This window comes from Lagopus muta, chromosome 1, assembly GCF_023343835.1.
Source record: "Lagopus muta isolate bLagMut1 chromosome 1, bLagMut1 primary, whole genome shotgun sequence".
NCBI lineage: Eukaryota > Metazoa > Chordata > Aves > Galliformes > Phasianidae > Lagopus > Lagopus muta.
This window is the reverse complement of record NC_064433.1, coordinates 47,297,556-47,325,046: the sequence shown is the minus strand read 5'-3', so window position 1 is coordinate 47,325,046 and position 27,491 is coordinate 47,297,556. Positions and strand designations below refer to the sequence as shown.

Sequence of the window (27,491 nt, the reverse complement as noted above, 5' to 3'; positions counted from 1 at the left end):
TTCAGGAAAACTGTGCAGCTCTGACAGGTTTCTATTTAAAACAGGATTTTCAAATCTGCTGGTCTTTTAAATGGTCTCACTGCTTAGTTGCTCCTGCTAGGTCAGTTAGCCGTAGGCAGTACGATAGGAATTTGCAGATACAAGTATCACCCAAAAGCACTGTGCTGAAGCACCTCTGATTTGCTGATGTGTGTTATTTGAAAGGCTGTCTGACTCCTCCTGCTGGGATGTTCCCTGGAGCTGCTCATGACTGCAACAAGGCCGCAGCTCCCATGTGCACAGCACTTCCTCCAAGGAAGAGGGCTGCTTTGAAAGAAGAAAATAGCACCTATAGCACATCCCTACTGTAACAGAGAAGCTCTCTAGGTAGGGCTCTTCTGTAGTTGAAGTGAGTGGTTGGGGATTGTTTTTCTGGACGTAATGGAAGAGCTGGATGGTGCAGCAGGCTGGCCCCATCTGGTGACCTCACCTGTGCCTTGTGGTTCTGTTTGTAAGTGGATAAACGTAAAGTTGATACATTTTTAAGAAGTTATATTATTTATCCTAATTAGCTGCTGCTAAATATCTCCAGGCGCTTATTTTTCCTCTTGAAGAATTGCAGAGGTGGTTGTTTTCCCAAGCACATCTTTCTTATGCTGAGTCTCCAGGGCAGGTATCTGTGCATCTCCGATGGATTGCAATACCTGCAACAAAGCACTGGAATGTCACAGAAAGCCCAGGTCGCTGCATCCAGCTGTGGGAATGCAGCACGTCCTGCCTGTGGCAACCAGCTGCCACCACCAGGGAGGTCTCTGCTGCTCTGAGCGTGGGGGTAAGCCCAGCACACCTTGCAAAACTCGCAGTCTCATCTGCATAGTCTCATTCCAAGCACAGTGGATTTCACTCAGTGCATTGCTCACTTCTGCAACTGGAGCTTCACCTTCTGGGATGCTTTTTTTCCTGCTTCCTAGCGTTCTTTGTTTTCATTCCTAGCTAGCAGGGGCTGTAATGCTGTGAGTCTCACACTGCTACCACACTGGGGGGTCAGACCTCCACATCCTGTAGGTCAGGCAGTTCTGGGGTAAGTTGGCTGAGTGACCCGAGTGCTGCCAAGCCTCCAATGATTAAAGAGCAGCAGCTTTCAGATGTAGCAAAGTTAAAACAATTATTTTCTCTTGTTTGCATAAAAAATAAACTGTGGTAAAGAGGAAATACTTACCCTGTGGTGCCCCTGTTAGCTGCAGCTCTGGGTCCCGGTGCGCCTTCAAATTCTCAAGAACTTGGGATGTACAAAGACAACAAAATTCTCCTCTGAGCATTTTAAGTCAGAGTTACATTTCAGGGTAACTTGGTACTATCTCTGTATGTATCAAGTCTTAGAATGGCAGTGTTTAAAAACAAACTATGTTTTAAAAATCATTTTTCACCTTGATTTTCTACACATGGAGTAAAGCACTCTGAAAAATAAATCTTGCATGTTTTCAGTTTGCAGGTTCCTACTGTAATAGATACAATCATGTAAATTGTCATGTAAGCTCAAGAAAGCAGTAATCAAAGTTTGTGCATAACACACTGATGCACTGATTTCTCAACTGCTGGTGCAATTTCTTATGCAGACATGCTGAGGTGTTGCCCAACGCAACAGCTGGTTTCATGGGGAGATACTGGTGGTGGGTGGATGGTTCAACTGATGATACTGAGGATCTTTTCCAACCTTTATAATTCTACAATGCAATAAATGATTCCATTTTTCATTTTATATTTTAACAAGGAAATAGGGCCTCTGTCTTCAGTAAAGCACAGTTTAAATGTTGGAGAATTTTATTTTTTTTTTTTTAAACAGGGCAGTTGTGCAAATATTTCCTTCATTTTACTTCAAACACTGGGCATGAGCAAATGACACATGAGCAAAATGCTGTTAATGTAATCCAAGGGTGAGATCCTGAACATTGATCTACATAACGCCACCCTCAGGCTGCAGTAAAAACACCCGTCTGTGGCCACTGCCAGGAGCTCCTGACATGAAGGTATCTCAAATGTGCTTTGGAAGATGATTTTTGCAATCATTTTTTCTTTTTCAAGTTGTTCCACTACTGCTAGAGGAAAGAGGTACATGGGGACACTCAGTCTGCACTGTGTAAGAACTGTGAAGAACTGGTTTTGAAAGAAAATGTTTCCTGATGTTCCTCTGGGATTCCTTGTGTATTCAAACAGTAGCTTTAACCGCTGACTCCACTGCTCTAAGGAACAAGTCTAGACGTGGAGCTTCAGGTACAAAGAACTGAGCAGACTGTAGCCAAGCAGGCACTGTGGGAGCTGTGTGAGCAACTGGAGTCTGTTCTGCTCAGTCACAAAGATTCACCTGATTTATTTACAAACATTCTGAGTTAAAATGGAATTCACATTGCTGTAACAGCAATAAAACATAAAAAAGACTTGCACAACTTTGGATTCCCTCAACTTGCAATGTGAAAATCTCTATCACATTACCTGCTGAATTTAGAGAATAGATTCTGCCAACAGATGTACTGGAGATGTGGCCCATATGCTGTAAATCCAGTTCAGACATTAAATTACACTGACATCTATACAAACTTAAAAAGAACTTGACCATTTTAAAAGACTGAAATGTTTGACATGTGCCATGTGCTAAGAGTACAAATGTTAAGTGTCATAGCCATAGTTTTTGACTGTGTAAAATAATATTTGCAACCACATTTCAAATCATAGCGTTGGAAATAATCCAAGTAATTTTGTCAGGACGGTATCTCTGATAAAAGCAGAATTTATTCGCGGTTGCAATGGCGGGCGTCCCACAAGCAGCAGCGCGCCTATAGACACATAATGACAGCCTTTATACCCTGTTTTCTCCCCCTTGACTCCCCCTCCCCTGTTTCCCCACTGGCTGGTTACTCCAGGTTCACAATCTTATCAGAAGGTTTACATTTGCTATTTACTTGTTCATTTATTTGTTATCTGGTGTCAGTCAGTAGCCAGCCTGTTGTTTCCAAGATGCCTCGGTGCTCTCCTTGTCCTATTGATATGGTGATTTTCTTTAAAGTCATCGTTAAAACAAAGAGCACCGGGGGGGTAATGCCAGGCCTTCCGATGTCTCTTCGGGCGCTTCCTCGGGCATGCCATGACTTGTTCTCTGGTTTGATCTCGTGCAAGATATTCTTGCAGTGTGTATGACAAAATATACATGTATACACCTATATACGGAGTGTGCGTTCCTGGGAAGGTTCGTCTAGAGTGTAAGTGATGTAAACTTATCAGAGATCTTCCCCAGGTTAAGTACAAGGACTCCCAAAAAGAACTATGATAGCAGAGATCTTGAAATAAAAATTGTAATGCAGAAACAACATTTGATTCCCACAATGGGCTCCCAAATGTTCCTCTACTCATTCACTTCCTGGTAAATGCTGTCCAGTGCATAGTAAGATGAACATGTATGCCGAGTTCATTAGCAGAAATGCTGAAGAGCAAACCTTCTGATCAGCTGAAGGAAAAACATTTGGTTACCGTTCCTTTGATACTGCGTCATATGGACATTTTCTGGAAATGTGTGCCACGACTTCTTTTGCTGGTCTCTGGTCACATGCGAGCAGCAGAGATCTTCAGTGACCCCCCCTCCTTCCCCCCCGTGTGACCCGACACGACGCGTGCGGCGGCTGCCAGTAGCCCGGGGACGTGCGATCCGCCCCGCCCACGGGTGCTCAACTGCGGGGGTCCCTGCTGCATGCCAAGGTTGGCCCTGCGAGGCCCAGGCTCGCTGCATTTCTCAACTAAAACCTCAGGGACGGCTCCGGATCCCTCAGGGCCTCATTCTGTGCTCCTTCCCGCAGTTCTGCGTGAATATGAGACACATAGTACTCGGGGCAGGTCCTCCAGGCCTCCACGGAGTGCTGAGCACCCGAGGAGAAGACAAAAGAAACGCGAAACCGCCACGGACAGAGCAAACAAAGAGCGTGGTCGGGAAGCCGTCGCTGGGCTCGCTCACGACGAGCGGAAGACGGAACGGTCGGTGGGGCGGGGCGGCAACGCAGAGCGCGACCTCGGATTGGCCGAATTTTGCCGCAGACCCCGGGGCAGCAAAGGGGGGGACGGGATGGGGACGGCGGTGCCGAACTGGGAAACGTGGGACAGCGGCCAACGCGACAGCGGGCGGAGGTGACCCGGAGACATCGCCTTCACAGCGAGCGAGGAAGAAACAGGGAAGGAGAGAAAAAGAAGGCAGCTCGACCCCCGCAAGGGAAGCGTGCTGCCCCGGCTAAAGCCGGCAGCAAGCAAAGCCCCGGGGCAGCGCCGGGCAGAGGCCGCCCGCCCGCGGGAAGCTCTCGCTGGGGCGCGCGGGTGGAAAGGGCGGAGATTGCGGCTGAGCCCCGCCTCCCTTCGCCCGCCGCAGTTCTCAACCAGGTCGGCTCCCGCGCCATATAGCGCCACTCGGCGGAGTCCACGGCGCGCAGTGTGGTCTGCGGCGGGAGTGGGAGTATGTCTGGCAGAGGCAAGGGCGGGAAGGGGCTCGGCAAGGGGGGCGCCAAGCGCCACCGCAAGGTGCTGCGCGACAACATCCAGGGCATCACCAAGCCGGCCATCCGCCGCCTGGCGCGGCGCGGCGGCGTCAAGCGCATCTCGGGGCTCATCTACGAGGAGACGCGCGGCGTGCTCAAGGTCTTCCTGGAGAACGTCATCCGCGACGCCGTCACCTACACCGAGCACGCCAAGAGGAAGACGGTCACGGCCATGGACGTGGTCTACGCGCTCAAGCGCCAGGGACGCACCCTCTACGGCTTCGGCGGTTAAACACCCGTTGCAAACCTCACACTGTTAAAACACCAAGGCTCTTTTCAGAGCCACCCACACATTCACAACGAGAGCTGTTTATTGCTGATGTTAATTTTAGTGAATATGGTGCTATTAAAATACCCCGAGAAATCCCAATTGTATCTTAAGTATATCATAAAGTGGTACAGAAAAAATAGCCAAGAAGATACAAGGGATGTTAGAAGCTGCAAATGTATTTCATAAACAATTAAACATTTTTTACCTAATCCTGATATTTCAAATAATTTCAGAATTAAGCAAGTAATCCATGAGCGAGCCTGAATAAATATTTTTGCTCGTTAAAGCAACATAGACTTAGCCCTGTCTATCGAGCATAGTTGTGTAGATACGTTGTGAAAACCGTGACGACAACAAGCGGAAGTGTCTGTAATTACGTTCATAATTTTTACTCCAATAGGAATGGAACGATTACAATCCTCTCATTTGCATAACACCCTTATAAATAGAGGGGCAGGCGCCATTTTCACTGTTGCTGAGTTGCAGTGAAGATCTTGAAAAGAAACTTTTAAGGATGCCTGAGCCAGCAAAATCCGCTCCAGCACCCAAGAAAGGCTCGAAGAAGGCTGTCACTAAGACCCAGAAAAAGGGTGACAAGAAAAGAAAGAGAGCGAGGAAAGAGAGCTACTCGATCTACGTGTACAAGGTGCTGAAGCAGGTGCACCCCGACACGGGCATCTCGTCTAAAGCCATGAGCATCATGAACTCGTTCGTCAACGACATCTTCGAGCGCATCGCCGGCGAGGCGTCGCGCCTGGCGCACTACAACAAGCGCTCGACCATCACGTCGCGGGAGATCCAGACAGCCGTGCGGCTGCTGCTGCCCGGCGAGCTGGCCAAGCACGCGGTCTCCGAGGGCACCAAGGCGGTCACCAAGTACACCAGCTCCAAATAAGGTGTTAAACTATATAACCCAAACGGCTCTTTTCAGAGCCCCCAAGTTTTCTTATAAAGAGCTGCAATTGCAGGCTTTTTTTTCCCCCTCTCTTGTGGACAAAAGCTGTGTTTCATAGAACAAATTAGCAAGACCTTTTTTTTTTTTTTTTTTCCACTAATGATGCTTGAGTAATAAACAGCTCTCGTTGTGAATGTGTGGGTGGCTCTGAAAAGAGCCTTGGTGTTTTAACAGTGTGAGGTTTGCAACGGGTGTTTAACCGCCGAAGCCGTAGAGGGTGCGTCCCTGGCGCTTGAGCGCGTAGACCACGTCCATGGCCGTGACCGTCTTCCTCTTGGCGTGCTCGGTGTAGGTGACGGCGTCGCGGATGACGTTCTCCAGGAAGACCTTGAGCACGCCGCGCGTCTCCTCGTAGATGAGCCCCGAGATGCGCTTGACGCCGCCGCGCCGCGCCAGGCGGCGGATGGCCGGCTTGGTGATGCCCTGGATGTTGTCGCGCAGCACCTTGCGGTGGCGCTTGGCGCCCCCCTTGCCGAGCCCCTTCCCGCCCTTGCCTCTGCCAGACATACTCCCACTCCCGCCGCAGACCACACTGCGCGCCGTGGACTCCGCCGAGTGGCGCTATATGGCGCGGGAGCCGACCTGGTTGAGAACTGCGGCGGGCGAAGGGAGGCGGGGCTCAGCCGCAATCTCCGCCCTTTCCACCCGCGCGCCCCAGCGAGCGCTTCCCGCTGACGGGTAGCAGCGAGGCGGCGGGGTTCTATTTTTCCAAGGTGCTTCACCCGGTTCGTGCCTCCGGCTTTGCTTGTCGCCGGCCAGGATCAGCTGGGCTTGAGCTGCCACCCGGTTCCTTCCTTTCCCGTTTCCTCCCCCCCCGTGAGGCTGATGATTCTATGATGGATCCTGGGCTCCACGGGGGGCTCTTGCAGGAGTCGCGTTTCGGGGTCCGGCGCTCCCGTCCCCATCCCGTTCCCCGCCTTTGCTGCCCCGGGGTCTGCGGCAAAATTTGGCCAATCGGGGATCAGACTCCACGCTGCCGCCCCGCCCCTGATCGTCCTTTCCGGCTTCTGTTCTGCTTTGGCTGCCTCACGTTATGCTTTAAGAACGTGTGTTAATGCTTTTCTGGAAAGAATTCTCCCTCAGATTCATTAATCTGTGCCAGCTCATTCCTATTCGCTCTTCGGCTTCTTCCTGTCAGTGAATCCTATGTATTTCTTAAGAGATCAAGGGACAGAAATCCTTAGCCACGCATAAAAACGTCATTTTCTTCTTCAAATGTTCTATGAATTTCCTTTGTGTGGGTTAGAACGCGATGGGTATTTTTTCCAGCATATAACACGCATTTGTATACCTGTCATACTTTTACCTGTACGTGGCCGCAGCGAGTAAAGCAGAGAGCCTCCAGAACCCCCATCCCAGATAGAAGGGATCGCAGTGTGAGAGGAGCCGTTTCTCTCAGGGCTGCTCCTGCTGAAGACACGAGAGCCCCGTGCCGCTCTGCTCCTTAACATGTGAGGGGAGGCGGAGAGTTTTCAGAACATTACCACATACATCCTTTATCTCCTCACTAAATATATGCTGATTAATACAGTAATGCTTTTTTTTTTTTTTTTTTTTTTTTTTTTTTTTTGCTTTTGTGTGTGTGTGTGTGTGTGTGCAGGCACTTAGCAATACAATACAGAAGTGTATTCTATTATTTTAATTTTACTGACTTTGATGGGTGAAGATGACTTACAGAAACTAATGAACTTTACTGCCCAACATAGAAAATATTTATCTCACTGTAGAACCACAATAATGGGATTTGAGGGGAGAATTTTGGCTGTAGTTGAATATATATATATGTATATACATAAATATAATTTTTTTTCAGTCCAATTGTTCAAAAAATATAACTCCCACAGAGTTTGTAAAGAAACACATACAGCTTTTCTGCATGACAATGCTCCCACATTGCCAAGAGAGTGGAACAAGGTATATGAAGCCATTTGTAACAGTGATACATTCATGCAGCAGTGGTGGAAATGTGCCTCAGAAAAGAGAGAAGATACGAAATCACCTTCTCCACAGCAGCAAAACACCAGGAGGAGCTCCTGGGAGGATCTCAGGGAGCTGCATGAGCTCTGCTGTACCCCTGCAGTGGACAGAGGTGGGATCTGAGCTGCAGCAGAGGAGTGGAGTTTTGCAGACACATCAGGGCAGTACTGGGAGTTGCAGGAAAGTTTAAACTGTAAGTTCAATTAAGTATCTGGTAAATGGTAACTATTAAATGTTATGTAAGATGTGGTTTAAAAGAACAAAAAAGAACGAAGAGAGGGAGGAAGGAGAGGGGGGAGCAGATGGATACCAAGTAGCGGCAACTGGAAGTGCTCTAGTCTTCCAAATACAGTGTATTCTCAAATGTCTCTTCTGTGGTCTCAGCGCAATTCCCAGGGCTGTCCAACTTCATGAAGTTTATTAACAGCACAACTTTCTATTCGGGCAAAGAATAAATTTTCCAGATTTATAGAATCATTAGGTTTGAAAAGAGCCCTGGGGTCATCTAGTCCAATCACCAGCCCATCCCCACCAACCGTGTGCCACATCCACAGGATTCTGTAACGCCTCCAGGGACAGTGACTCCACCACCTCCTTGAGCAGCCTGTGCCACTGCAGCACCACTCTTTTGGAGAAGAAATTGTTCCTAATATCCAATCTGAACCTCCCCTGGAGCACCTTAAAGTCATTCCCTCTGGGCCTTTCACTGTCACCTGGGAAAAGAGGCTGAACCCTCCTCACTACAGCCTCCTTTTGGATTGTTGTAGAGAGAAATAATGTTTCCCCTGAGCCTTCTCTTCTCCAGACTGAACAACCACAGTTCTAGCGTTGGGTGCAGAGTTGTTTTGTCTGGTGAGGCTTCTGTTCCGTGTTGTCTTGCACTGAGATTATCACAGTAGTCTCAGGGAGAAAAACACTGATGTTCCACTTATTTCCTTTGGCACCTGTGTCATTACCCCTCGCAAACTTTTAAAACCACCTCTGCAGGGACTGGAAAGGAACAAGTTCATGTAAATGAGCATAGTTTATTTTCTGGAACTGTTGTTTTCCTTATGAACAAAACAAAAATTATATTGTGTAGCCCTGCTCAGAACTGATGGGAAGATCAAAACTGGCACAACAAAGAAAAATGACATTCAATTTCAAAAGACATCATATGTTAATTAGTGGAAAGAAGAGAAAAAAAAAAAAGGGTTGTATCCATGCTATACTAATGCATGGATAGATGCTAATCTATGGGAATATACCTTAGTCCTGCAGTTTTTATTTAAAGCTCAACATTTATTGAAAGTTATCTCTGATGTCTGCTGAAACAATTTCCTCCTTAGATGCCTCATAGGATGATGCTACTGCAGAACAGCATTTTGTACAGCTTTGTTGGATGTGTGTGCTGTGCTCAGGATAACACGCAAAAATGCAGAGAGAACAAGATGCTCATAACTGTCTCAAACATTCATGACATGGGGAAGGTATGCAAAGATGTTGGAACCCTCAAAGATGCATAACATTGAGTTGGGATAAAGCATAAAGAAGCTGAGAGCAGGATATATGGTAAACAACTTGCTGGATATTTTGTCTGTATTTCATCTGCACGTGTGCATCAGCACTTTCAGCACAGTACATAGCTAAACAAACCAGCCTATATTGCAACTCTTCAATATTTGTTACATCTACAATCTACAAGATGCTTCCACTCAGCTGAAGTTACTTCTGATTCTTTGGAGAGAAACAATACCACCCTTTGCACTAATTTTACATTACAATGCTCAATTAAAAAAAGAAAAACACAAAGACAAAACCCACCACTCTTTTCATACAGAAAAAGCTTTTGTTTACAGCTTTTTCTAAATTAATAAACACCTGAAGTATGGCTGATTCAAATATCTATATATAAATATATAAATAAATTATATATATATATATATAATCTGAGCTTATACATTTCTAATAAAAGTGGAAAAAATTCACCAGGAAGGCCTCAGTGGTGATGCTGCCCATTGGACTGATTTATCCCAGCAGTGATTTAATTCATCATATCAACAGGGCTCTGGACCACTCACAGAGAGTGGCAAAACAGCCAGGATTTCTCTCAGCCAAGTATTGCACTGAGCAGATGTATTTTTATCCTAACTTTGTCTGATCTGTTACTGCTCTTTTACAGCTTACTAAATCAGCATCACACACAAGCTGATAGGATTCATCACTTATGTAAGGAGGAAAGAGCAAAGCTCACTGGAGATTTGCAGTCAGCCTGCTGTGCTTCCTGGTATCACCACTGCAGTTGGTACAGACTTCAAATTCCATGCAGTAAATTTTTCCTGACTGCCAGTTTGATTTTCTGGAGACAGAATCTCTGACAGATTATTATTGTCATCAATGCCCTTCTGTGTTAAATACCAGATTTTTTTCAGGCCCAGGAATTGCAAATCCAGGGATCATATGATTTTACTCTTCTTGCAAAACCCTTGCATGTCTACTTCCTTGTCAACTGCTCAAGTGTTAAGTATTTTTTATTATTATTTAGAAATGTAACTCTCAGAATCAGACTCAAAGTAATCCCAGTCAATAAAACCCAGCTTCCCTTCTCCTCAAACACACAAAAGGGAGAAAAAAAAAAAAAAAAAAGCATCATTTTTATCATTTTTGCCCAAACTCGTACTAAAATATAACTGTTTATGCAGCCTGTATAACATACTCAGTGTCCATTACGCATTAGAAATGCACTCTGCTTGCCATGCTTCAGTCTTACCATGGCATTTACTGTAAATACATTCTGATAAAGAGATTTTGGTAACGAATGGATCCCTTTGCATAACAGAGAGAAACAGGAAATTCATTGCGTTTTGCTACAGTTCACTTCTACAAGCATAATAGTAATTACCCACGGGGGGGGGGGGGGGGGGGAGGAAAAAAAAAAAAAAAGGAAAAAAACATATATAAATCTGTTCAGAAAGCACAGATCTTATGTCAATGAATATTGACATAATCATGATCTGATCAAGTTTTCCAAAGTGTTATTCTGAGATCTACCCCACAATCCCACCCCACCCCCAGGTTGCTGCGCTGAGTAAAACAGAAAATGGCTGAAAGGAAGGAAAAAAACAGGAAAGAAAATGGAGCACCGAGGAATGCGATTGGTCAGATTTTGCTGCAGAGCCCAAAGTTCCTGAAACAGAGGAAGGAATATTTCCTGAAACAAAATGTATCAGCAATTACACAGAAGGGGAAGGGAAAAAATAAAAAATAAAAATAAAAAACCCACACCACAAAACCCATGACTTACTGCATGAAGCTTTGAAAAAATATCTATTCCCTCCAAGCAATCCTCCTTGTCTGTGTTCGTTCACAGAAGTGAGAACTGCATCTCACCTACTTCCATGCAGCACTGCAGAACCAATTCGATCAGGCAGAGCAGGGATCTCCCGGCATTACATGGACATAAGGAGGGCTGTGCTGTGTTAAGCAAGAAACACAGAATGCAACAGGAAATTAGAAATGGGTTGGGAAATTGTGTTTTTTATAACAGGTATACGACTTCTGGGTAGGATGTGAAGGAGCTGCATGGCAGAGTGGTAGTCAGGCAGAAACCTCGTTACACATGTAGGTGTACGGGAGTCACTGAGTACCATGCTCTGCCAGGAATTGTTGTGTTGGATTCAAACGTAAACTAAAAGCACTTCAGTAGGGCCAGAGACTGACGAGAGAGACTTGCTTACAAGAAGAATGGTCAGCCCACGTGTGGCAAAGCACCCATGCAGCAATGGGCAGCTACGGAAACTGGACTTTGTGCTACTTCACAATTAAAGGCACTATTTTTAACTGTAGGATTAATGAACTCTTAACGCTTTGAGCACAAGGAAATAAAAGTTACAGAATAACGTGGGCAATGTACTACATACTTGACTTGCAACATACTGCAATCGAGGAAGGAAACAGTGAATACAGAATTGCATTTAAACATGCGTGACCGTTTTAAGCGACCATAGTGTTAAGGAATACCGGCTTTTAGAAGTGAGGCATTTTGCTTTTAGCTTATCAAAGTTCTCAAAAACCTTTTCCAATGGTACCAGAAAAGCAAGTCTATTCATTAGATTCATAAAACTGAGCTTTTACCAATGGACCTTCACACCATCACTGACAAAGTAGCATTTAATCGGCACAAACTTCCCTCTCAACCTCTTGAAAACACGGCAATACTTCCCTTGGCACTTACCTTAGAAACTGGTCAACAAAAGGCTACCCGCAACACGTGCAGCAGTAAACCCTCAAAAGATTTAAGAGTTTACAGCTCTTTTTACTGGCCCTGTGGCGGCTCTTAAAAGAGCCTTTGGGTTTTCAATAGTCAGATTCTCTTCCACGAGCTCAGGCGCGCTCCCCGCGGATGCGCCGGGCGAGCTGGATGTCCTTGGGCATGATGGTGACGCGCTTGGCGTGGATGGCGCACAGGTTGGTGTCCTCGAAGAGCCCCACCAGGTAAGCCTCGCTCGCCTCCTGCAGCGCCATGACGGCCGAGCTCTGGAAGCGCAGGTCGGTCTTGAAGTCCTGCGCGATCTCGCGCACCAGGCGCTGGAAGGGCAGCTTACGGATCAGCAGCTCCGTGGACTTCTGGTAGCGGCGGATCTCGCGCAGCGCCACCGTGCCGGGCCGGTAGCGGTGCGGCTTCTTCACGCCGCCCGTGGCCGGCGCGCTCTTGCGGGCCGCCTTGGTGGCCAGCTGCTTGCGGGGCGCCTTGCCGCCCGTCGACTTACGCGCCGTCTGCTTCGTGCGCGCCATTTTCCCCAAACAGCCCCTCAGCAGTGAGAAAGGAAACTATGCAGAAGCGGCTGCGAGACCCCGTATTTATAGACAAGGACGCGCTCTGATTGGCTGGAGTGGAGACTGCCACCCCATTGGGCAGAGGCAGGATTTGAAAAGCCCGCTCTCCTCGGCAGGTAACGGCGCTTTCCCGCTCCGCTGTCCCCGCCCCTCCGCAGGCAGCACCGCCCTCGGTTTGTGCCCTTCCCCCCCTGCGGCGGAGCTCTCGGGGAGCGGCGCGATCGCAGCCTTCCGTCAGCATAGCGGAACACGGCCATCTGTCCCGCAGCCAGGGTGCGAGCGCCTGCGTGAAAGGCTCTCTCCGAAACCAGCCTTCTCCTTATCACCCGCATTTCATAAGCCGCTCTCGTTAACTTTTTCTCTTAAATATATTATATATTTATGTACACCTATCAGTGTGTGCACTAGATTAATGAACCCCTCTGTCTCCAGCTGATCTTCTGTTACATTATTTAGAGAGGAAAGCAAACTACGCCACATCATTACAAAACTCTCTGGCTCGTTTAAGGAATACCCAGTACCATTTGCACAGCCCTACATAGGAGATGATAAATATGGAGCATCATTGTCTAGGAGAAGTCATGAACACAGCGCTGTCTCCATGGAGACTCTTTGGGTCACACAACTACTGTTACCCACGACCAGGTCCCTGGGAAAAGGTGACAGTGCTTAGTGGGGACGTCAATAGGAATGATGTGAATGCAGCATAGGACTGTAGTTGTAACAAAGGCTGCTTTATTTCAAAGCAGAAAGACAACATCCACAAGTATGTGCCTCTACCTGCTTAAAATTTGGAATTGAAGTGATTGTCAGAGAAATGCTTATTAGGCGAATAAACTGATTTGAATATCATAAAATCTACATATTTCTCTTACTCAGTCCCTTTATGTCAAGTAAAAAACCACATTCAGATTTTAACATGTGAAGCATAAGCAGTAAGCATTTTTTTCCCCCCCATCATTAATCAGATCAGCCCACTCTGACAACCAAAGACAATATGAAATAGCAGCACCACTCACCACCACGTATCTGTGAACCACTCTTTTACTGAAAGCATGGGTGGCTCTGAAAAGAGCCTTTGGGTTAAAATCGAGTAATCCGCACCACTCTACTTGGAGCTGGTGTACTTGGTGACCGCCTTGGTGCCCTCGGAGACTGCGTGCTTAGCCAGCTCGCCGGGCAGCAGCAGCCGCACGGCCGTCTGGATCTCCCGCGACGTGATGGTCGAGCGCTTGTTGTAGTGCGCCAGGCGCGACGCCTCGCCGGCGATGCGCTCGAAGATGTCGTTGACAAACGAGTTCATGATGCCCATGGCCTTGGACGAGATGCCCGTGTCGGGGTGCACCTGCTTCAGCACCTTGTACACGTAGATCGAATAGCTCTCTTTTCTTGTCTTTCTACGCTTCTTATCGCCCTTCTTTTGGGTCTTAGTGACCGCCTTCTTCGAGCCCTTTTTAGGGGCAGGAGCCGACTTCGCTGGTTCCGGCATCGCACACGCCCGCCACTGCCTGTACCGCAGGATCGACGCAGGTACAATGGCGCCGCAGCCCATACTTATAGAGGCGGTATGCAAATTAGGGGATTCGAGGTCGTTCCTTCCCATTGGACATCTTTGGACCGTGACGTCAAAATCACTCGCGGTGTTCAATTGGTCGGTTTTCTATCGCTGTTCCCATTGGCTAACTCCACAATCGCCGTCTCCTCCAATCAAAAGTGCCGCACGACCCCAGCAGGAAGGGATAAAAGGACGGTACTCAGCTACTCTCGAATTCTTTCGACTGTCCTGGCGTCCTGTTTGCGTTGTCGATTATTTTTTGGCTGACTTGTAGACTGCGATATGTCGGGCCGCGGGAAGCAGGGCGGGAAGGCGCGCGCCAAGGCTAAGTCACGTTCATCACGAGCTGGGCTGCAGTTCCCTGTGGGCCGTGTGCACCGGCTTCTGCGGAAAGGTAACTACGCGGAGCGGGTGGGCGCCGGCGCCCCGGTGTACCTGGCGGCCGTGCTGGAGTACCTGACGGCCGAGATTCTGGAGCTGGCGGGCAACGCGGCCCGCGACAACAAGAAGACGCGCATCATCCCCCGCCACCTGCAGCTGGCCATCCGCAACGACGAGGAGCTCAACAAGCTGCTGGGCAAGGTCACCATCGCGCAGGGTGGGGTGCTGCCCAACATCCAGGCCGTGCTGCTGCCCAAGAAGACCGACAGCCACAAGGCTAAGGCTAAGTGAAGCTGTAAAAGTAAACAACCCAAAGGCTCTTTTCAGAGCCACCTACACTTTCCTAAAAAGAGCAGGAACACGTCAGTGTAAATACCAGCTTTGCTGTTTCTTTGGAAACTGACTCTAACTAAAATCGTATTTATAGCAATCACCAAGTGCCAACTTCTCATTACTGATAACATAAGTTTATTCTGCTTGGAAGCTACAGTTACTTTTTGCTGAAAATCAATAAAAGTAAAGATACTGATGAAGTACAGCCGGTATCTGCCCCCCCCCCCCGCCTCCCCTGCCGCTGCCCCACGCTTGGAAGCAGTGGGACAGGCGGCGAGCCCGCACCGCGCGACTCGCAAGGGTCAACGTCCCGCCCCTCTCTTGTGGCGGCCAATCGGAGCGGAGCGCGCGTTTTTTGAACCGCCTCGGAGGTGGCGCGCATCTCGTTTGGGTCCGCGCGGAAAGCGGTTCCCGGTGCCCTGCGGGCGGGGTGGTGTTTTCTTGCCATTCCACCCCTTGCGCAAGTGTGTTTACCAAGTACAGCATGGGCTGCTCGGGTGGTAATAGGCACAGAAACATTAAGGTGACGGTGGATCACGAGTTCGTAACAAATGTGCTGCACTTTCCCTCACTGCGTAATTTTCTATGCACTTTACAGGCTTTTCATGCACCGCTCTGAACTGGATGGTACTGGCTGTCTTTTCTTATGATACTATGGGTGGCTGTTACACGCTCCGCTGGGTTTTTCTGCAAGTCTTCTGCCCTCCAGATCATTACGTTTCTACTTGGTCACTTCGAGCCTCGCAGCCATCCTGTGCTCTGTGCCCATAGGAGGGGCCATCTAGAGACTGCTGCTCGGGACTCGGGATCTCTGTTCTCAGAAGGCAGCTCCCGAGGAATAGGGCAAGGAAGGAAAGCAAAGCGGCTGCTGCACATCTCCCCCAGCAGAAGCTCTGTGCTGTGATTTCTTAACGTAATCTCTGTCATCTTCACTAAAAGCTATTTCTGCTTGGTCAGGGTTATTCACCAACTTATGTGTTGTTCTCTGCCTTACAGCCATCTTTCTGCCTGGCAAAGAGTCTGGCTTCCTTCCAGCTGTTCTTGCTTTCCGTGCCACAGATATAGGATTTTCATGGCATTTTAAAAAATGCTATTTATTTAAACATCCCAGTTTCAGCCAAAACAGTGTTAATTGCACACCAGTGTTTTGGTTGCTGAATGATGGGAGTGTGCCTGGGTCAAAACATATTGCTACATACCAAACATTTTTCTACATAAAAGAGGAACGTTTTGGTTTAAGAAGAGTGCATCACAGGTGTTGGTAGTCATGGAACAACAAAAGCATGTCATGTCACAAACACACCGAGTCTTTAGACCTTTGAGTCCACACAAAATATAACCTTCTGTTCAAATGTACTCACCTGGGTGATGCTTTCTCTCAGATAGACTGGCTTCAGAGAATGTTATTCAACCTGTTGTTGCATCAGTCCCTGTACTTTCTTCATAGATTTTTGTTTTCTTTCATAAAGAAAATAATTGAAATTATGTCAAAATAAAAAAAGAAAAAAGAAAAAGAAACTACACACAGTCACATAAAAATTACCTAGAATGTAGAAAAACAAACAAACAAAAAAAACTAAAAAAACAACAGTGGAGTAACAATGGAATATTCACATCTTTGTTAAGTATTACAAATGGTGTATAATAACAATAGTGTATAGACTATATATATGACTAGCCTTTTCCTTCAGAAAGATGCACACTTTTATCAAAAAAGTTGCTTGATTACTCTGTAATAGGGACCCCTCTGGAGAGCATAAAGATATTTTCCAAATTTCTGTGCTACTAAGCCATCTTTCATGGTCTTAAATGGAGGTATGATTTTTTTTTCTACTGCCTTTCAGGAGGAAAAGTTCCTTTGGGTTGTGGTATTTGCCAAGTATGTAAGTGAGATCATTTGCCTAATTCAAATATGTGTATGCATATTTGAGAGAGAGAGAAAGAGAATGAATTCTCTGTTGTTGAGGGTAACTCTATTAAATTGAGTAAAACTTATTTGACTCTGTGACTGTGACATTTTATACAGTGGATGAATGCTCATCAATCTTTTCATAGGCTACTCTCAAGCCCCTTCACATAAATATTGATTTCCTTTTCCTGTATTACCTTTCTGTAAGTAAAAATATAATCAATTAGAAATATTTTCAAATCTGGTGTAATGTGGAGAAACTTCCTGGATGATATCATCAGTACATTCCTGCTCAAGCTCCTTTGAAAGCCAACTGCTTAGGCACCAAAGGAGACAAAAACAAGTCACTGATATTGCTGTTGATTACTCTCAGGTACGTAGTACACGATCAAGTTAGACATAGGGAAACATGAAAGCAAATCACATGACTCCATTCACACAACTTCAGAGGCTGAGATGCCCACATTCATGAAATATGAATGGAGAGATTGGTGTCTCAGAGCCAGTTACTTTATAGCTGTACAAGTGCAGCAGAAACTGCATTGGTATGGAAAATAAAAAAGCTCTGCTTCTGTAACAGTTATCTCGGCTGATTAAAAACATATGCAATGGTAACAAAAATGCTGAGTGATGTAAAATGCAGCTGATTCATTGTGCCTCTTTCTTTACTCTTTGCATCTTCAAAAATTCTCTCTGAATAGTTCCAGTGCTGCTGGGACTGGCTGTTGGTGTTACTTAATCTGCAGTTTCTCTATGTTGTGGCCACTGTATGGGATAAACAGCCAAGGGGCAATCAGGGTTATCACTTTTCCCTGTTACCAAATATTGTTTTCTTACCGTGGCCTCCACAGCTGGGAATGAATAGCAGTGCAAGCTGCCTGATAAACCACTTCTGCAAAGAGCCTGCTCTCATCAAAGCATTTCTCCCTTGTTCTTTCTGTACGAGAAAACTCAGTGCCTGACTGCACACTAAACCTTCAAGAATGTACATAGGATGGCAGGTGACAGCACCAGAGACCAACCTGGAAGTTTGAAAGTTACGATAATTCTTTAACCTCAGCATTAGGAAGTGGTCACCATTAAGCAAGCGGACGCATTCTTCAGGAGTCATTTCTGTAGAGGGGAGAGATGGAGCCAACCTCACCTTTTCGCTCATCACCTTCAGCGCTTCATTTGGAAGAAGTCAGCGGAGACAAAATTCCATCCAACAGGCACAGCACTCACGCTGTAACTATTTTACACAGTGCTGCCATGGTACAGAGATACAGTATCCTATGTTGAGCGTTCTGTTCCTCTTCTGCTGATCCTTGTCAGTGAGTTTCCTTGCAGTGGTTCTGGAGCATTGAAGAAACAGATCATCATCTATGGTTTGCATGTGTGACAGGATGCTTTCATTATGATCAGCCTGTAGGTTGCAGTGATGGTGAAAGATAGCAGCATTATGCATCTGAAGGATCAGGGACCAGGGGTGGGAGGACAGACAGCAAAACTGAAAGCTATGGTCTAAAGAAGCTGAACATTTTTGTGTATAGTAACCGCCAAAGCACCTCAAGTTTGGAGAGCCCAAGATACAAATGCTGTAAAGGTCATGCAGAGAAACAAGGGAACAGACTCTTCTGCAGGGTTTGCAAGGGGAAATTGTTCCAAACTATCAGAGGAAAGTTTTGGATTGGATAGAAGAAAAAGGGTTGTTTGGTTTTTTTTTTACAGTCAGGATGGTGAGGCACTGACAAGGTTGCCCAGAGAGGTGGTGAATGTCCCATCCATGGAGAAACCCAAGGTCAGCCTGGGAGGGTTATGAGCATCTGATCTAGTTGTAGTGACCCTGTTCATTGCTGGGGAGTTGGAACAGATGGCCTTTAAGAGTCCCTTCCAACCCAGTGCTTCTATGAACTGTGTCCTTCAGTCTGTATGGGCAATGAAGTTCACACAACTCACTGGTTCCAGACACCTGCTGTTTTTGTTAAGGCTGCCAAATGCTAAAGGACTTTACAGCTACATTGGAGAAGTTCCTAGGCTTTTTAAAATGGGGAGAATTCCAACAGCAATTGTCATATTAGATTTGAGCACATTTTGAATCTAAGAATCATAAAGTTTGGAAAAGACCCCTGAGATCATCATGCAGTCCCTAAAGAACTATTAAGACAGACCAGCACAGAGAGATTTTAGTGAGGCTTGTAAGTACCTACCAGAGATGGATTGCATAATCCTTGTGATAGAAGCTGCCATGATCCACATGGCATAAGAATTTGCATTTTTCACCTGAAGGGAAATTAATGAGAATGTAGCAGTGAAGGTCTTCAGCACACAGCTTCAGGTAGAGGCCAAAGGTAAATTTTCACCTGAGAAGAAATGCTGTTGTGCACCCATACAGACAAACAGACCCATAAGGAGAAGTCAGTCCATGCACCAGGTCCATCAGGATTCTGCACCTGAATGAGAACAGAAACAAGGGCTGAGCTGACCAAAACTCAGTCTAGCAGAAATCTAGGAGATGGCTGAGCTCCCAGGTTCAACGTATACGATTCTCTTTTATACTGAGGGGTAACCACCACCCTTGCCTGCAGATCTGTTCCATGGAAGATGACCTGTGCACAGGTGGAGGTTGATGGTCTGCAGGGAGAATGACATCTTTGGTTCTCCACTGAGATTCACAGAGCATTAATTTTTTTGTGTGCTTCTTTAATTGACATAGTTGTTGCTTGTTTGCATGCATTAAGGTATTTTGCGATGTTTTTCATCACAGTTATTGTTACTTCAGGCAAAAGTTGATCTCCATGTTTACTTGGCCCTCCACATTTAATGTGATTATACTTTGAGAACATTCACATTTCCCTGGGAAGGTGCTGCAGCCTTTATTTCTTTCCTTGACGGATTTATCAGGAAAGCACTGTAGCACATTTATCACAAGCTTCTACTTTAGTGCAAGGCAAATCCATCATCTCCAGACTGCAACTCTTCTATAACAGTTTTCTCAGCTGATTAAAAACAGCAACTCGCTACAAAGACCGTGTAAGTTGATTTTAATTCTCCAAACAAATTGAAAAGACATATGAAAACAAATCTCCTAGGAGATCCTTACCTCCTTGAAGGCAGCACCTAAACAAGTTTCCTCAGAACCTCAAAGTAGATCTGTGGAAAGAAAACAAGTTTTTAATTTCACCTCATTTTAAGTCTCCTTCTTGAAATGTTGGTTGTCACATGGGAAGATTAGGAGGAAAAGAACAGCACTCATCCATCCACTCTGTCTCAGCTAATAGGAAAAGATTAATTGTAAAAGTAATCAATAAGCTTAATAGAAATTTGTTGGTTTTATGAGTATCAAAATCCACGCAAACGAGCGACCAGGAGAAAATGATAAACACAGGCTGTGGGATAAAACAAAGACAAGGTGAAGCGATACTTCAAAATGTAATAAATGCAGGTTTCTCAGCAATGCATTCTGCTTTTCAGAACACTGAGACACTGGAGCTCCTGTAAGTAGGGAGTATGCCCTTCCCTTTGGTTTGACTTCAGCTACGGTGAGCAGTGTCCTAACACAACAGTAGTATTCATTTATATTCTGCAACTACAGCTGGCAGTGAAAGACACAGTGCACATACATCATACTGAAGTAAAAACAGAAACTTCATGTCACAGTGTATGGATACAATTGGGTGAACAAAACTTGAATTTCCCAAATTAAAAAAAAAAAAAACAAAAAAAAAAAACTTCTCAAGTTATTCAACTGCATAATACAGCAATCTGTTGTACATCCCTCTACAGTACTATCATATCTGCACAGATTGTTTAAAACTGATTGTAATAAAAATGCATGCATTAGTAGTTGAACTATTGTGTTTTGTTTTGTTTAATTAGTTATTGTAGGTCAGGGATGAATTTGTTGTTAGCAGTTTGGTTGTCACAATCAAAATGTGGACAAGGATAAGAAGTTGGCAATTTCCTCAGGGAAATTTGATACTGAGAAAAAGAACACAAAATTAAGAAAAGGTTAAACTTCCTGAAAAAAAAGAAAATAATACACAAAATAAATGTTCAGAAGAGAGAGGAGAGAAAAGGATTCTAATGAATCAAACAGAAGTAAGAAACTGACGCTAAAAGAGATTTCAACCATTTGGCCAAGAAGCATTCAGCCACATTGGGCATGAAAAGTGGGTAAGGTGGGTTGTGGTGCAGACACGTGTTCCCATTAACTCAGAACAGGTGCAGGAAAATGTTTGCCTGGAAACATGCGTACCTAGAGTACGAATAACATCTAAATTGTTCAAGGTTATTAGGTTAATGAAAGAAAAGCTATTAAAAAAAAAGATGTGCAACGAGAAACAAACAAGTCAGTCACGATTGAAAAGAGTTATACCACGTGAGATGGGAAAAAGAAATATTTTCAGCAGCCATGAAGAACAAAAGATTTATTTTGTGCCTGCACAAGTGTAGGGAGAAACACGCTGATCACATGCAGGGAAAAGAATAGGATATGAAATAGTGAGAGGAATGATAGGTGGGGAACAATACACTCAACACAGAAACATTATGAAGCTTTCTGTTCTACTGCATTTATTCTGTAAATAGCAAACAAGGGGAAAAATATGTATCAATCAATACTTTTGTTCTCTAATTTTATAAATCAATTTATTAAGCAAGACTAAATCTACTAATAGGTAAATTACATAATATGTATGTAACTTTCCAAACTTAATGGAAATCCCAAAGACTTCAAAAAACCTATGGGATGTAAGAAAAATATGCAGTCTCATGCAACACAACTTAACAAAGTAGACACGATTTAATGGCTTTTCAGAACATTCTTGCAGAGCAATTTGAAAACGTGGGAAGAAGCAAGAAGTCTCACAGTATCCGAGATACAGTTAAGTTCAAAAGAAGGGGATGAAAAATAACGAAGAATGAAATGTAAATACGATAAATCAATGGAAAAGCACCGAAAAATTACTTCGGAAAAATGTTAAAGATGAAGTAGTAGAAGAGCAGTAGGGACCCATGAGAGAAAAAAAAAAAAGGGGGGGGGATTGGGCACCTTTGTACAAGCGCCGCGAAATGGCGGCGGAACTCCGGGGAGAAGATGGGAGCGGCATTTGCTGCAGAGTCGCGGCCGGCAGCGGCCCGCTCTCACGCCGACACCGAGTGCCGCGACAAGAGCGACAGGGAGCCAGGCGGCAAAAGAAAGCGAAAAAAGGCAGGCGAACAGCAGCGAGGCCGGACCGTAAAATCGACTCCGCAACGCACAGAGACGGCCGGAAGCGATAACTGGGCCGGCCGAAGACGCGGAGCAACACCCGCCCTCCACCCAAAACCGGGGGAAAGACCGGAGAAGGCCCCGCCCCCAGCCCGCCCCACCGCTCCCCTCCCATCCCCTCCCCGGCGCAGTCCTCAATCAGGTCGGACCGCCGGCAATATAGAGGCGCGCCGTCGGCCATTCCCGCCACAGCTGCTGAGGAAGATCGGTGTGTGATCATGTCTGGCAGAGGCAAGGGCGGGAAGGGGCTCGGCAAGGGGGGCGCCAAGCGCCACCGCAAGGTGTTGCGCGACAACATCCAGGGCATCACTAAGCCGGCCATCCGCCGCCTGGCGCGGCGCGGCGGCGTCAAGCGCATCTCGGGGCTCATCTACGAGGAGACGCGCGGCGTGCTCAAGGTCTTCCTGGAGAACGTCATCCGCGACGCCGTCACCTACACCGAGCACGCCAAGAGGAAGACGGTCACGGCCATGGACGTGGTCTACGCGCTCAAGCGCCAGGGACGCACCCTCTACGGCTTCGGCGGCTAAAGTGATCTGACGTTAGACTGCGCTTTTAAAACACCCCAAAGGCTCTTTTCAGAGCCACCCACGCTGTCAATAGGAGAGCCCTTATCACTGTGCCATAGTAACGTTCTCACTTGAATTCGCGTACAAGTCTGTCTACTTTTATGTTTAGGTAACATCCCTTAAGTTTCTCAGTAATGGAATATTTGGGAAGAGTAGCAAGGGCTAGTAGTAACGAATTTAACAGCCTTTTTGGAGGATGTAGGGAACAGATCCGGGAGAACAGGACCCTGGTGAAAGGTGCTACTGGTATGAACAGCGTCTAAACCGGGCAGCCTCAGGCAGGAGGCTCATGAAATGCTATTCTTTTTCTCCCACCCTTTAGGTCCGTTTTGTGCTCGGGGAAAAATAGAGGAAGGAGTGAGTGGAAAACGACCGTCAGTGCACGTAGCACCCCAGGGAAACGAGGGAGGGGCAGGTCCCTGAAGAATCTGTTTAGGTTACCCCTCCCTCCCCCTGCTGAGGATGAAACCTTTGCTGGCGTTTGCCAACCCTGAACTCACCCCCTTCCCTGTCTTGGATCTCTAAGATCGTGAACCTCGCGAACACTGCCTTTAAAAAAGCAGGGGACTCTAAAAAGATGCAGCTTAGAACTCGAGACTTTCCTCAATTTCCATTTCTCAATAATCTGTTCTGCTAAAAGCACCGAAACGAGCACTGGGCACAGAGTATGCATTCACCACCAGTAGTGATACAGCGCTCCCCAGTGATAATGTGGTGGCTCTTAAAAGAGCCTTTGGGTTTGGCAGAGAAAGGACAGCGGCCTCAGGCGCGCTCCCCGCGGATGCGCCGGGCGAGCTGGATGTCCTTGGGCATGATGGTGACGCGCTTGGCGTGGATGGCGCACAGGTTGGTGTCCTCGAAGAGCCCCACCAGGTAAGCCTCGCTCGCCTCCTGCAGCGCCATGACGGCCGAGCTCTGGAAGCGCAGGTCGGTCTTGAAGTCCTGCGCGATCTCGCGCACCAGGCGCTGGAACGGCAGCTTGCGGATCAGCAGCTCCGTGGACTTCTGGTAGCGGCGGATCTCGCGCAGCGCCACCGTGCCGGGCCGGTAGCGGTGCGGCTTCTTCACGCCGCCCGTGGCCGGCGCGCTCTTGCGGGCCGCCTTGGTGGCCAGCTGCTTGCGGGGCGCCTTGCCGCCCGTCGACTTACGCGCCGTCTGCTTCGTGCGCGCCATCTTCAATAGCTGCCTTACAACCGGAGAAACACGCCACGCCCGCACGGCTCTTATTTATAGTAGATGAAACCCCGCCCATTCGTCTCTGATTGGTTAACAAAGCAATGAGCTTTATTGGCTAACTCTAAGCCTTCCGCAAGTACCAGGCTGCAAAGAAGCTTGTAAGCTTTTTATCATTAAGTATTTTCGATTTTTTTTCCTCACCATAACCTTTTCTGGTTAGCTGTGGCGCCATAATGTGGATATTTGCTTCTAGAAACACGGACTTGTACGACAGTTTTAAGGTTGAAGTGGAAACAAAACCTTTGACTTTTTAGTAAGCCTTTCCCTAAACTGAACATGACATCAGAGAGCAAGACACTTGGTAGTCTCGGAGTAAAAAACAAAGCAGAAAAAGCCATGTTTCAATTACAACAAGGCTTATGACTTTCTGCTTGATTGATGACTAAAAACGAAACAAAAGAAAATCCTGTAGGCTTGTTTTCACTGCATGCTAATATACTGCTTCTTCTGCAGGTTAAATGAGGGGTATAAGAATGCTGTTTATTGCTGAAGGTGGCAACGAGGAAAGACAGCTAAGATAAAAAGAGAAAAAGTTTTATGAACCACTGGAAGCCGAAAAGTGAAACGCTGGGTTTTAACTACTGAAGAGTGGCATTCAGAACAGCAGGGGTTTAACGCGGGATTTTCAAATTGACCAATGATACTTGTCCTTTCTTCAGCCAATGGCAATGCAGCGATAGATATAAAAGCGAGTCTGGGACACACAGCAGCTCAGAGGTTCTTGGCGGCTTCTCTGTGCAACAGCAAGGGAAGGTTGTGTGATGGCGCGCACGAAGCAGACGGCGCGTAAGTCGACGGGCGGCAAGGCGCCCCGCAAGCAGCTGGCCACCAAGGCGGCCCGCAAGAGCGCGCCGGCCACGGGCGGCGTGAAGAAGCCGCACCGCTACCGGCCCGGCACGGTGGCGCTGCGCGAGATCCGCCGCTACCAGAAGTCCACGGAGCTGCTGATCCGCAAGCTGCCGTTCCAGCGCCTGGTGCGCGAGATCGCGCAGGACTTCAAGACCGACCTGCGCTTCCAGAGCTCGGCCGTCATGGCGCTGCAGGAGGCGAGCGAGGCTTACCTGGTGGGGCTTTTCGAGGACACCAACCTGTGCGCCATCCACGCCAAGCGCGTCACCATCATGCCCAAGGACATCCAGCTCGCCCGGCGCATCCGCGGGGAGCGCGCCTGAGGCCGCTGTCCTTTCTCTGCCAAACCCAAAGGCTCTTTTAAGAGCCACCACATTATCACTGGGGAGCGCTGTATCACTGTGCGATAGTGCACTACCAGATAGAGATCAGTACAATACCAGAGCACTGTGCCCAGTGCTCCTTTTGGTGCTTTTAATAGAACCCATTATTGAGAAATGGAAGTTAAGGAAGCTCTCGAGTTCTGTGTTGCGTTTTTTTCCCGTTCGCAATTCCTGTGTGTGGAAGATTGGTTTCAGTTACTGTCTAGTGCCAGAAGCGGCGTAGTAGGGGGGATAAGGGCGGGGACGGGGAACAGTGTGCGGAGTTGTAGCCTGAAGGAATGTGGGGGGGAGGGTAGTCAGTTCGAATGGGCCCTTCCTCTTCCCTTCATCTGAGGTCCTATGAAGCGCTTAAGGCCGTTTCTTCCCGCGCTCGGAACAGCGCTGATGGAACAGTGCCATTTCGTGAGTCTCCCGCCAGAGGCTGTACGCTGCAGTCGCAGGCTCTGACATGATTCTCGGAACAGAGCATCTGTCGCCAATGCCCTGGTTTATCACGTGACTGCACAATATTCTCGGACCTCCCAGCGGCCATTGGCTGGGGAGGATGTTGGACGGGACCGGAGCCGCCTATTTCTCCCACAACCCCCCCCCCAACGAACTGCTTCAGAGTATGATACTCTACGGCTGTTCCCTAATGCTTTTTCCAGTGTAATGAAGTCACCTCATCTTTGAACAACTTGTTTATTACACAGAGGGAACACGATGAGAACAACGAAGCCCCCAAGCTCAACTATCATCACTCGACCGCAGTGATAAGGGCTCTCCTATTGACAGCGTGGGTGGCTCTGAAAAGAGCCTTTGGGGTGTTTTAAAAGCGCAGTCTAACGTCAGATCACTTTAGCCGCCGAAGCCGTAGAGGGTGCGTCCCTGGCGCTTGAGCGCGTAGACCACGTCCATGGCCGTGACCGTCTTCCTCTTGGCGTGCTCGGTGTAGGTGACGGCGTCGCGGATGACGTTCTCCAGGAAGACCTTGAGCACGCCGCGCGTCTCCTCGTAGATGAGCCCCGAGATGCGCTTGACGCCGCCGCGCCGCGCCAGGCGGCGGATGGCCGGCTTAGTGATGCCCTGGATGTTGTCGCGCAACACCTTGCGGTGGCGCTTGGCGCCCCCCTTGCCGAGCCCCTTCCCGCCCTTGCCTCTGCCAGACATGATCACACACCGATCTTCCTCAGCAGCTGTGGCGGGAATGGCCGACGGCGCGCCTCTATATTGCCGGCGGTCCGACCTGATTGAGGACTGCGCCGGGGAGGGGATGGGAGGGGAGCGGTGGGGCGGGCTGGGGGCGGGGCCTTCTCCGGTCTTTCCCCCGGTTTTGGGCGGAGGGCGGGTGTTGCTCCGCGTCTTCGGCCGGCCCAGTTATCGCTTCCGGCCGTCTCTGTGCGTTGCGGAGTCGATTTTACGGTCCGGCCTCGCTGCTGTTCGCCTGCCTTTCTCCGCTTTCTCTTGCCGCCTGGCTCCCCGTCGCTGTTGTCGGCGTGAGAGCGGGTCGCTGCCGGCCGCGGCTCTGTAGCAAATGCCAACCAATGGCGGCGGCGGCGGGGCCGGAGCGCCGCTCCCATCTCCTCCCCGGAGCTTCGCCGCCGCCATTTCGCGGTGCTTGTACAGTTGGGGGGTTGCGGCGGTGCAAATCCGTCGTTGTTAGGGAAGGCACAGCAGCATTATGTCCACATCTTTTCGGGTTTTTTGTTTGTTTTTTCCTTTTTTTGGTTTGTGGTGCCCGCTCTTTTTGGGAGGAGAGATGGGGTTAAATCCATTGTCTCTGCCTTGTTTATGTCTCACCGAAAGATACTGGGGCTTTGTTTACAGGACTGATGTGCTGATGAAGGCAGAGGTTTGGGGCTCATACGCACCCATTAAAATGAATGGGTTGTTGCATGTCCTTTGGAGAATGTGGTATTGGTTACTTTTATGTTTTTTCTTTTCAAGTAGCTGTGTTCTGTTGATCCACAGCCTCCCAAATTATCCCTTTTGTGATTTTATTTCTATAGTTTTTATTCTGCATTTTTAAAAAACACCACTTTAGTGAATTTTATCACCTTATTCAGTTTTTGAGATCTAAAGTGAGTAAACATTTCTTATCGTTGAAAATGATTGAAAAATTCCCACTGCCCCTTTATTCTTTCATCTTTTTCTTCTGTCTATCCATCTGTCTGCAACAGTTTTTTCATGATGTGGAAATGTGAGCTATGGCATCTTATCAAGATAGAAAATCTGCCCCTGTAAATGGCCGTATGTACAGAGTAATGGAGCTATGCTTCGTATTTCAGTCAGAAGTTCTTGAAGTGTAGTTGCTACTGTTAACTTTATAAGTAGGCTTTTAAAATGTGATTCTAAGGTGTGCTTTGTCTCCAATATTTTAATAACTTCTGATGCTATGTGCTAGTAACTAGGTATTCCTCTTCAATATCTACTTATTCTGTAACAGTTCCCAGAACATCTTGGTTGTTATCTTTGTAT

The 27,491-nt window shown here is 47.4% G+C and overlaps 9 protein-coding genes across 11 annotated transcripts in view; 6 read left to right on the top strand and 3 right to left on the bottom strand.

The window, feature by feature from the left end:
• The window catches only part of LOC125690121 (histone H2A-IV-like), a 79,217-nt gene extending 55,050 nt beyond the window's left edge, over window positions 1-24,167 (top strand). Inside the window, exon 2 of the mRNA XM_048938144.1 lies at window positions 24,158-24,167. The gene's annotated coding sequence lies outside the window, so the exon portion shown is untranslated. The remainder of the gene's footprint in view (window positions 1-24,157) is intronic.
• Window positions 1-27,491, top strand: part of LOC125690211 (histone H2B 1/2/3/4/6) — a 108,230-nt gene that overhangs the window by 77,331 nt on the left and 3,408 nt on the right. The window lies entirely within an intron of this gene.
• On the top strand, window positions 4,460-5,039 carry LOC125690295 (histone H4). The gene has a single exon (XM_048938467.1). It carries the CDS (start codon window positions 4,471-4,473, stop codon window positions 4,780-4,782), a length of 312 nt encoding a protein of 103 aa, XP_048794424.1. The 5' UTR covers window positions 4,460-4,470; the 3' UTR covers window positions 4,783-5,039.
• On the top strand, window positions 5,231-5,801 carry LOC125690256 (histone H2B 7). The gene has a single exon (XM_048938431.1). The coding sequence runs from the start codon at window positions 5,336-5,338 to the stop codon at window positions 5,714-5,716; it is 381 nt and encodes a 126-aa protein (XP_048794388.1). The 5' UTR covers window positions 5,231-5,335; the 3' UTR covers window positions 5,717-5,801.
• On the bottom strand, window positions 5,906-26,208 carry LOC125690128 (uncharacterized). Of its 3 annotated transcripts, XM_048938172.1 has the most exons (5): window positions 25,898-26,208; window positions 22,038-22,042; window positions 12,198-12,562; window positions 8,561-8,575; window positions 5,906-6,284 (listed from the first exon to the last, which is right to left on the bottom strand). In XM_048938172.1, the coding sequence occupies exons 1-5, from the start codon at window positions 26,181-26,183 to the stop codon at window positions 5,972-5,974; spliced, it is 984 nt and encodes a 327-aa protein (XP_048794129.1). In that variant the 5' UTR covers window positions 26,184-26,208; the 3' UTR covers window positions 5,906-5,971. The 3 variants fall into 3 exon arrangements, 1 of the variants encoding a protein (XP_048794129.1); XR_007375529.1 differs by lacking the exons at window positions 5,906-6,284; window positions 22,038-22,042; window positions 25,898-26,208 and adding an exon at window positions 11,037-11,206 and having other exon boundaries at window positions 7,596-8,743; window positions 11,967-12,541; XR_007375528.1 differs by lacking the exons at window positions 5,906-6,284; window positions 8,561-8,575; window positions 22,038-22,042; window positions 25,898-26,208 and adding exons at window positions 10,805-10,919; window positions 11,037-11,206 and having other exon boundaries at window positions 11,967-12,541.
• Window positions 13,284-14,088, bottom strand: LOC125690229 (histone H2B 8). Its single transcript, XM_048938429.1, has one exon. The coding sequence runs from the start codon at window positions 14,055-14,057 to the stop codon at window positions 13,677-13,679; it is 381 nt and encodes a 126-aa protein (XP_048794386.1). The 5' UTR covers window positions 14,058-14,088; the 3' UTR covers window positions 13,284-13,676.
• Window positions 14,357-16,293, top strand: LOC125690195 (histone H2A-IV). Its single transcript, XM_048938343.1, has one exon. It carries the CDS (start codon window positions 14,406-14,408, stop codon window positions 14,793-14,795), a length of 390 nt encoding a protein of 129 aa, XP_048794300.1. The 5' UTR covers window positions 14,357-14,405; the 3' UTR covers window positions 14,796-16,293.
• Window positions 22,192-25,154, top strand: LOC125690301 (histone H3-like). Its single transcript, XM_048938475.1, has 2 exons — window positions 22,192-22,513; window positions 24,547-25,154. The coding sequence occupies exons 1-2, from the start codon at window positions 22,216-22,218 to the stop codon at window positions 24,972-24,974; spliced, it is 726 nt and encodes a 241-aa protein (XP_048794432.1). The 5' UTR covers window positions 22,192-22,215; the 3' UTR covers window positions 24,975-25,154.
• LOC125690148 (histone H3) lies at window positions 23,276-23,745 on the bottom strand. Its single transcript, XM_048938246.1, has one exon. It carries the CDS (start codon window positions 23,737-23,739, stop codon window positions 23,329-23,331), a length of 411 nt encoding a protein of 136 aa, XP_048794203.1. The 5' UTR covers window positions 23,740-23,745; the 3' UTR covers window positions 23,276-23,328.

Coding starts and splice junctions, on each gene's coding strand:
- LOC125690295 (XM_048938467.1), top strand. CDS start 4,471: ATGTCTGGCAGAGGCAAGGGCGGGAAGGGGCTCGGCAAGGGGGGCGCC.
- LOC125690195 (XM_048938343.1), top strand. CDS start 14,406: ATGTCGGGCCGCGGGAAGCAGGGCGGGAAGGCGCGCGCCAAGGCTAAG.
- LOC125690256 (XM_048938431.1), top strand. CDS start 5,336: ATGCCTGAGCCAGCAAAATCCGCTCCAGCACCCAAGAAAGGCTCGAAG.
- LOC125690229 (XM_048938429.1), bottom strand. CDS start 14,057: ATGCCGGAACCAGCGAAGTCGGCTCCTGCCCCTAAAAAGGGCTCGAAG.
- LOC125690148 (XM_048938246.1), bottom strand. CDS start 23,739: ATGGCGCGCACGAAGCAGACGGCGCGTAAGTCGACGGGCGGCAAGGCG.
- LOC125690301 (XM_048938475.1), top strand. CDS start 22,216: ATGTCTGGCAGAGGCAAGGGCGGGAAGGGGCTCGGCAAGGGGGGCGCC. Junction 22,514..24,546: donor CCAGGGACGCACCCTCTACG/GCTTCGGCGGCT, acceptor TCTGTGCAACAG/CAAGGGAAGGTTGTGTGATG.
- LOC125690128 (XM_048938172.1), bottom strand. CDS start 26,183: ATGTCTGGCAGAGGCAAGGGCGGGAAGGGGCTCGGCAAGGGGGGCGCC.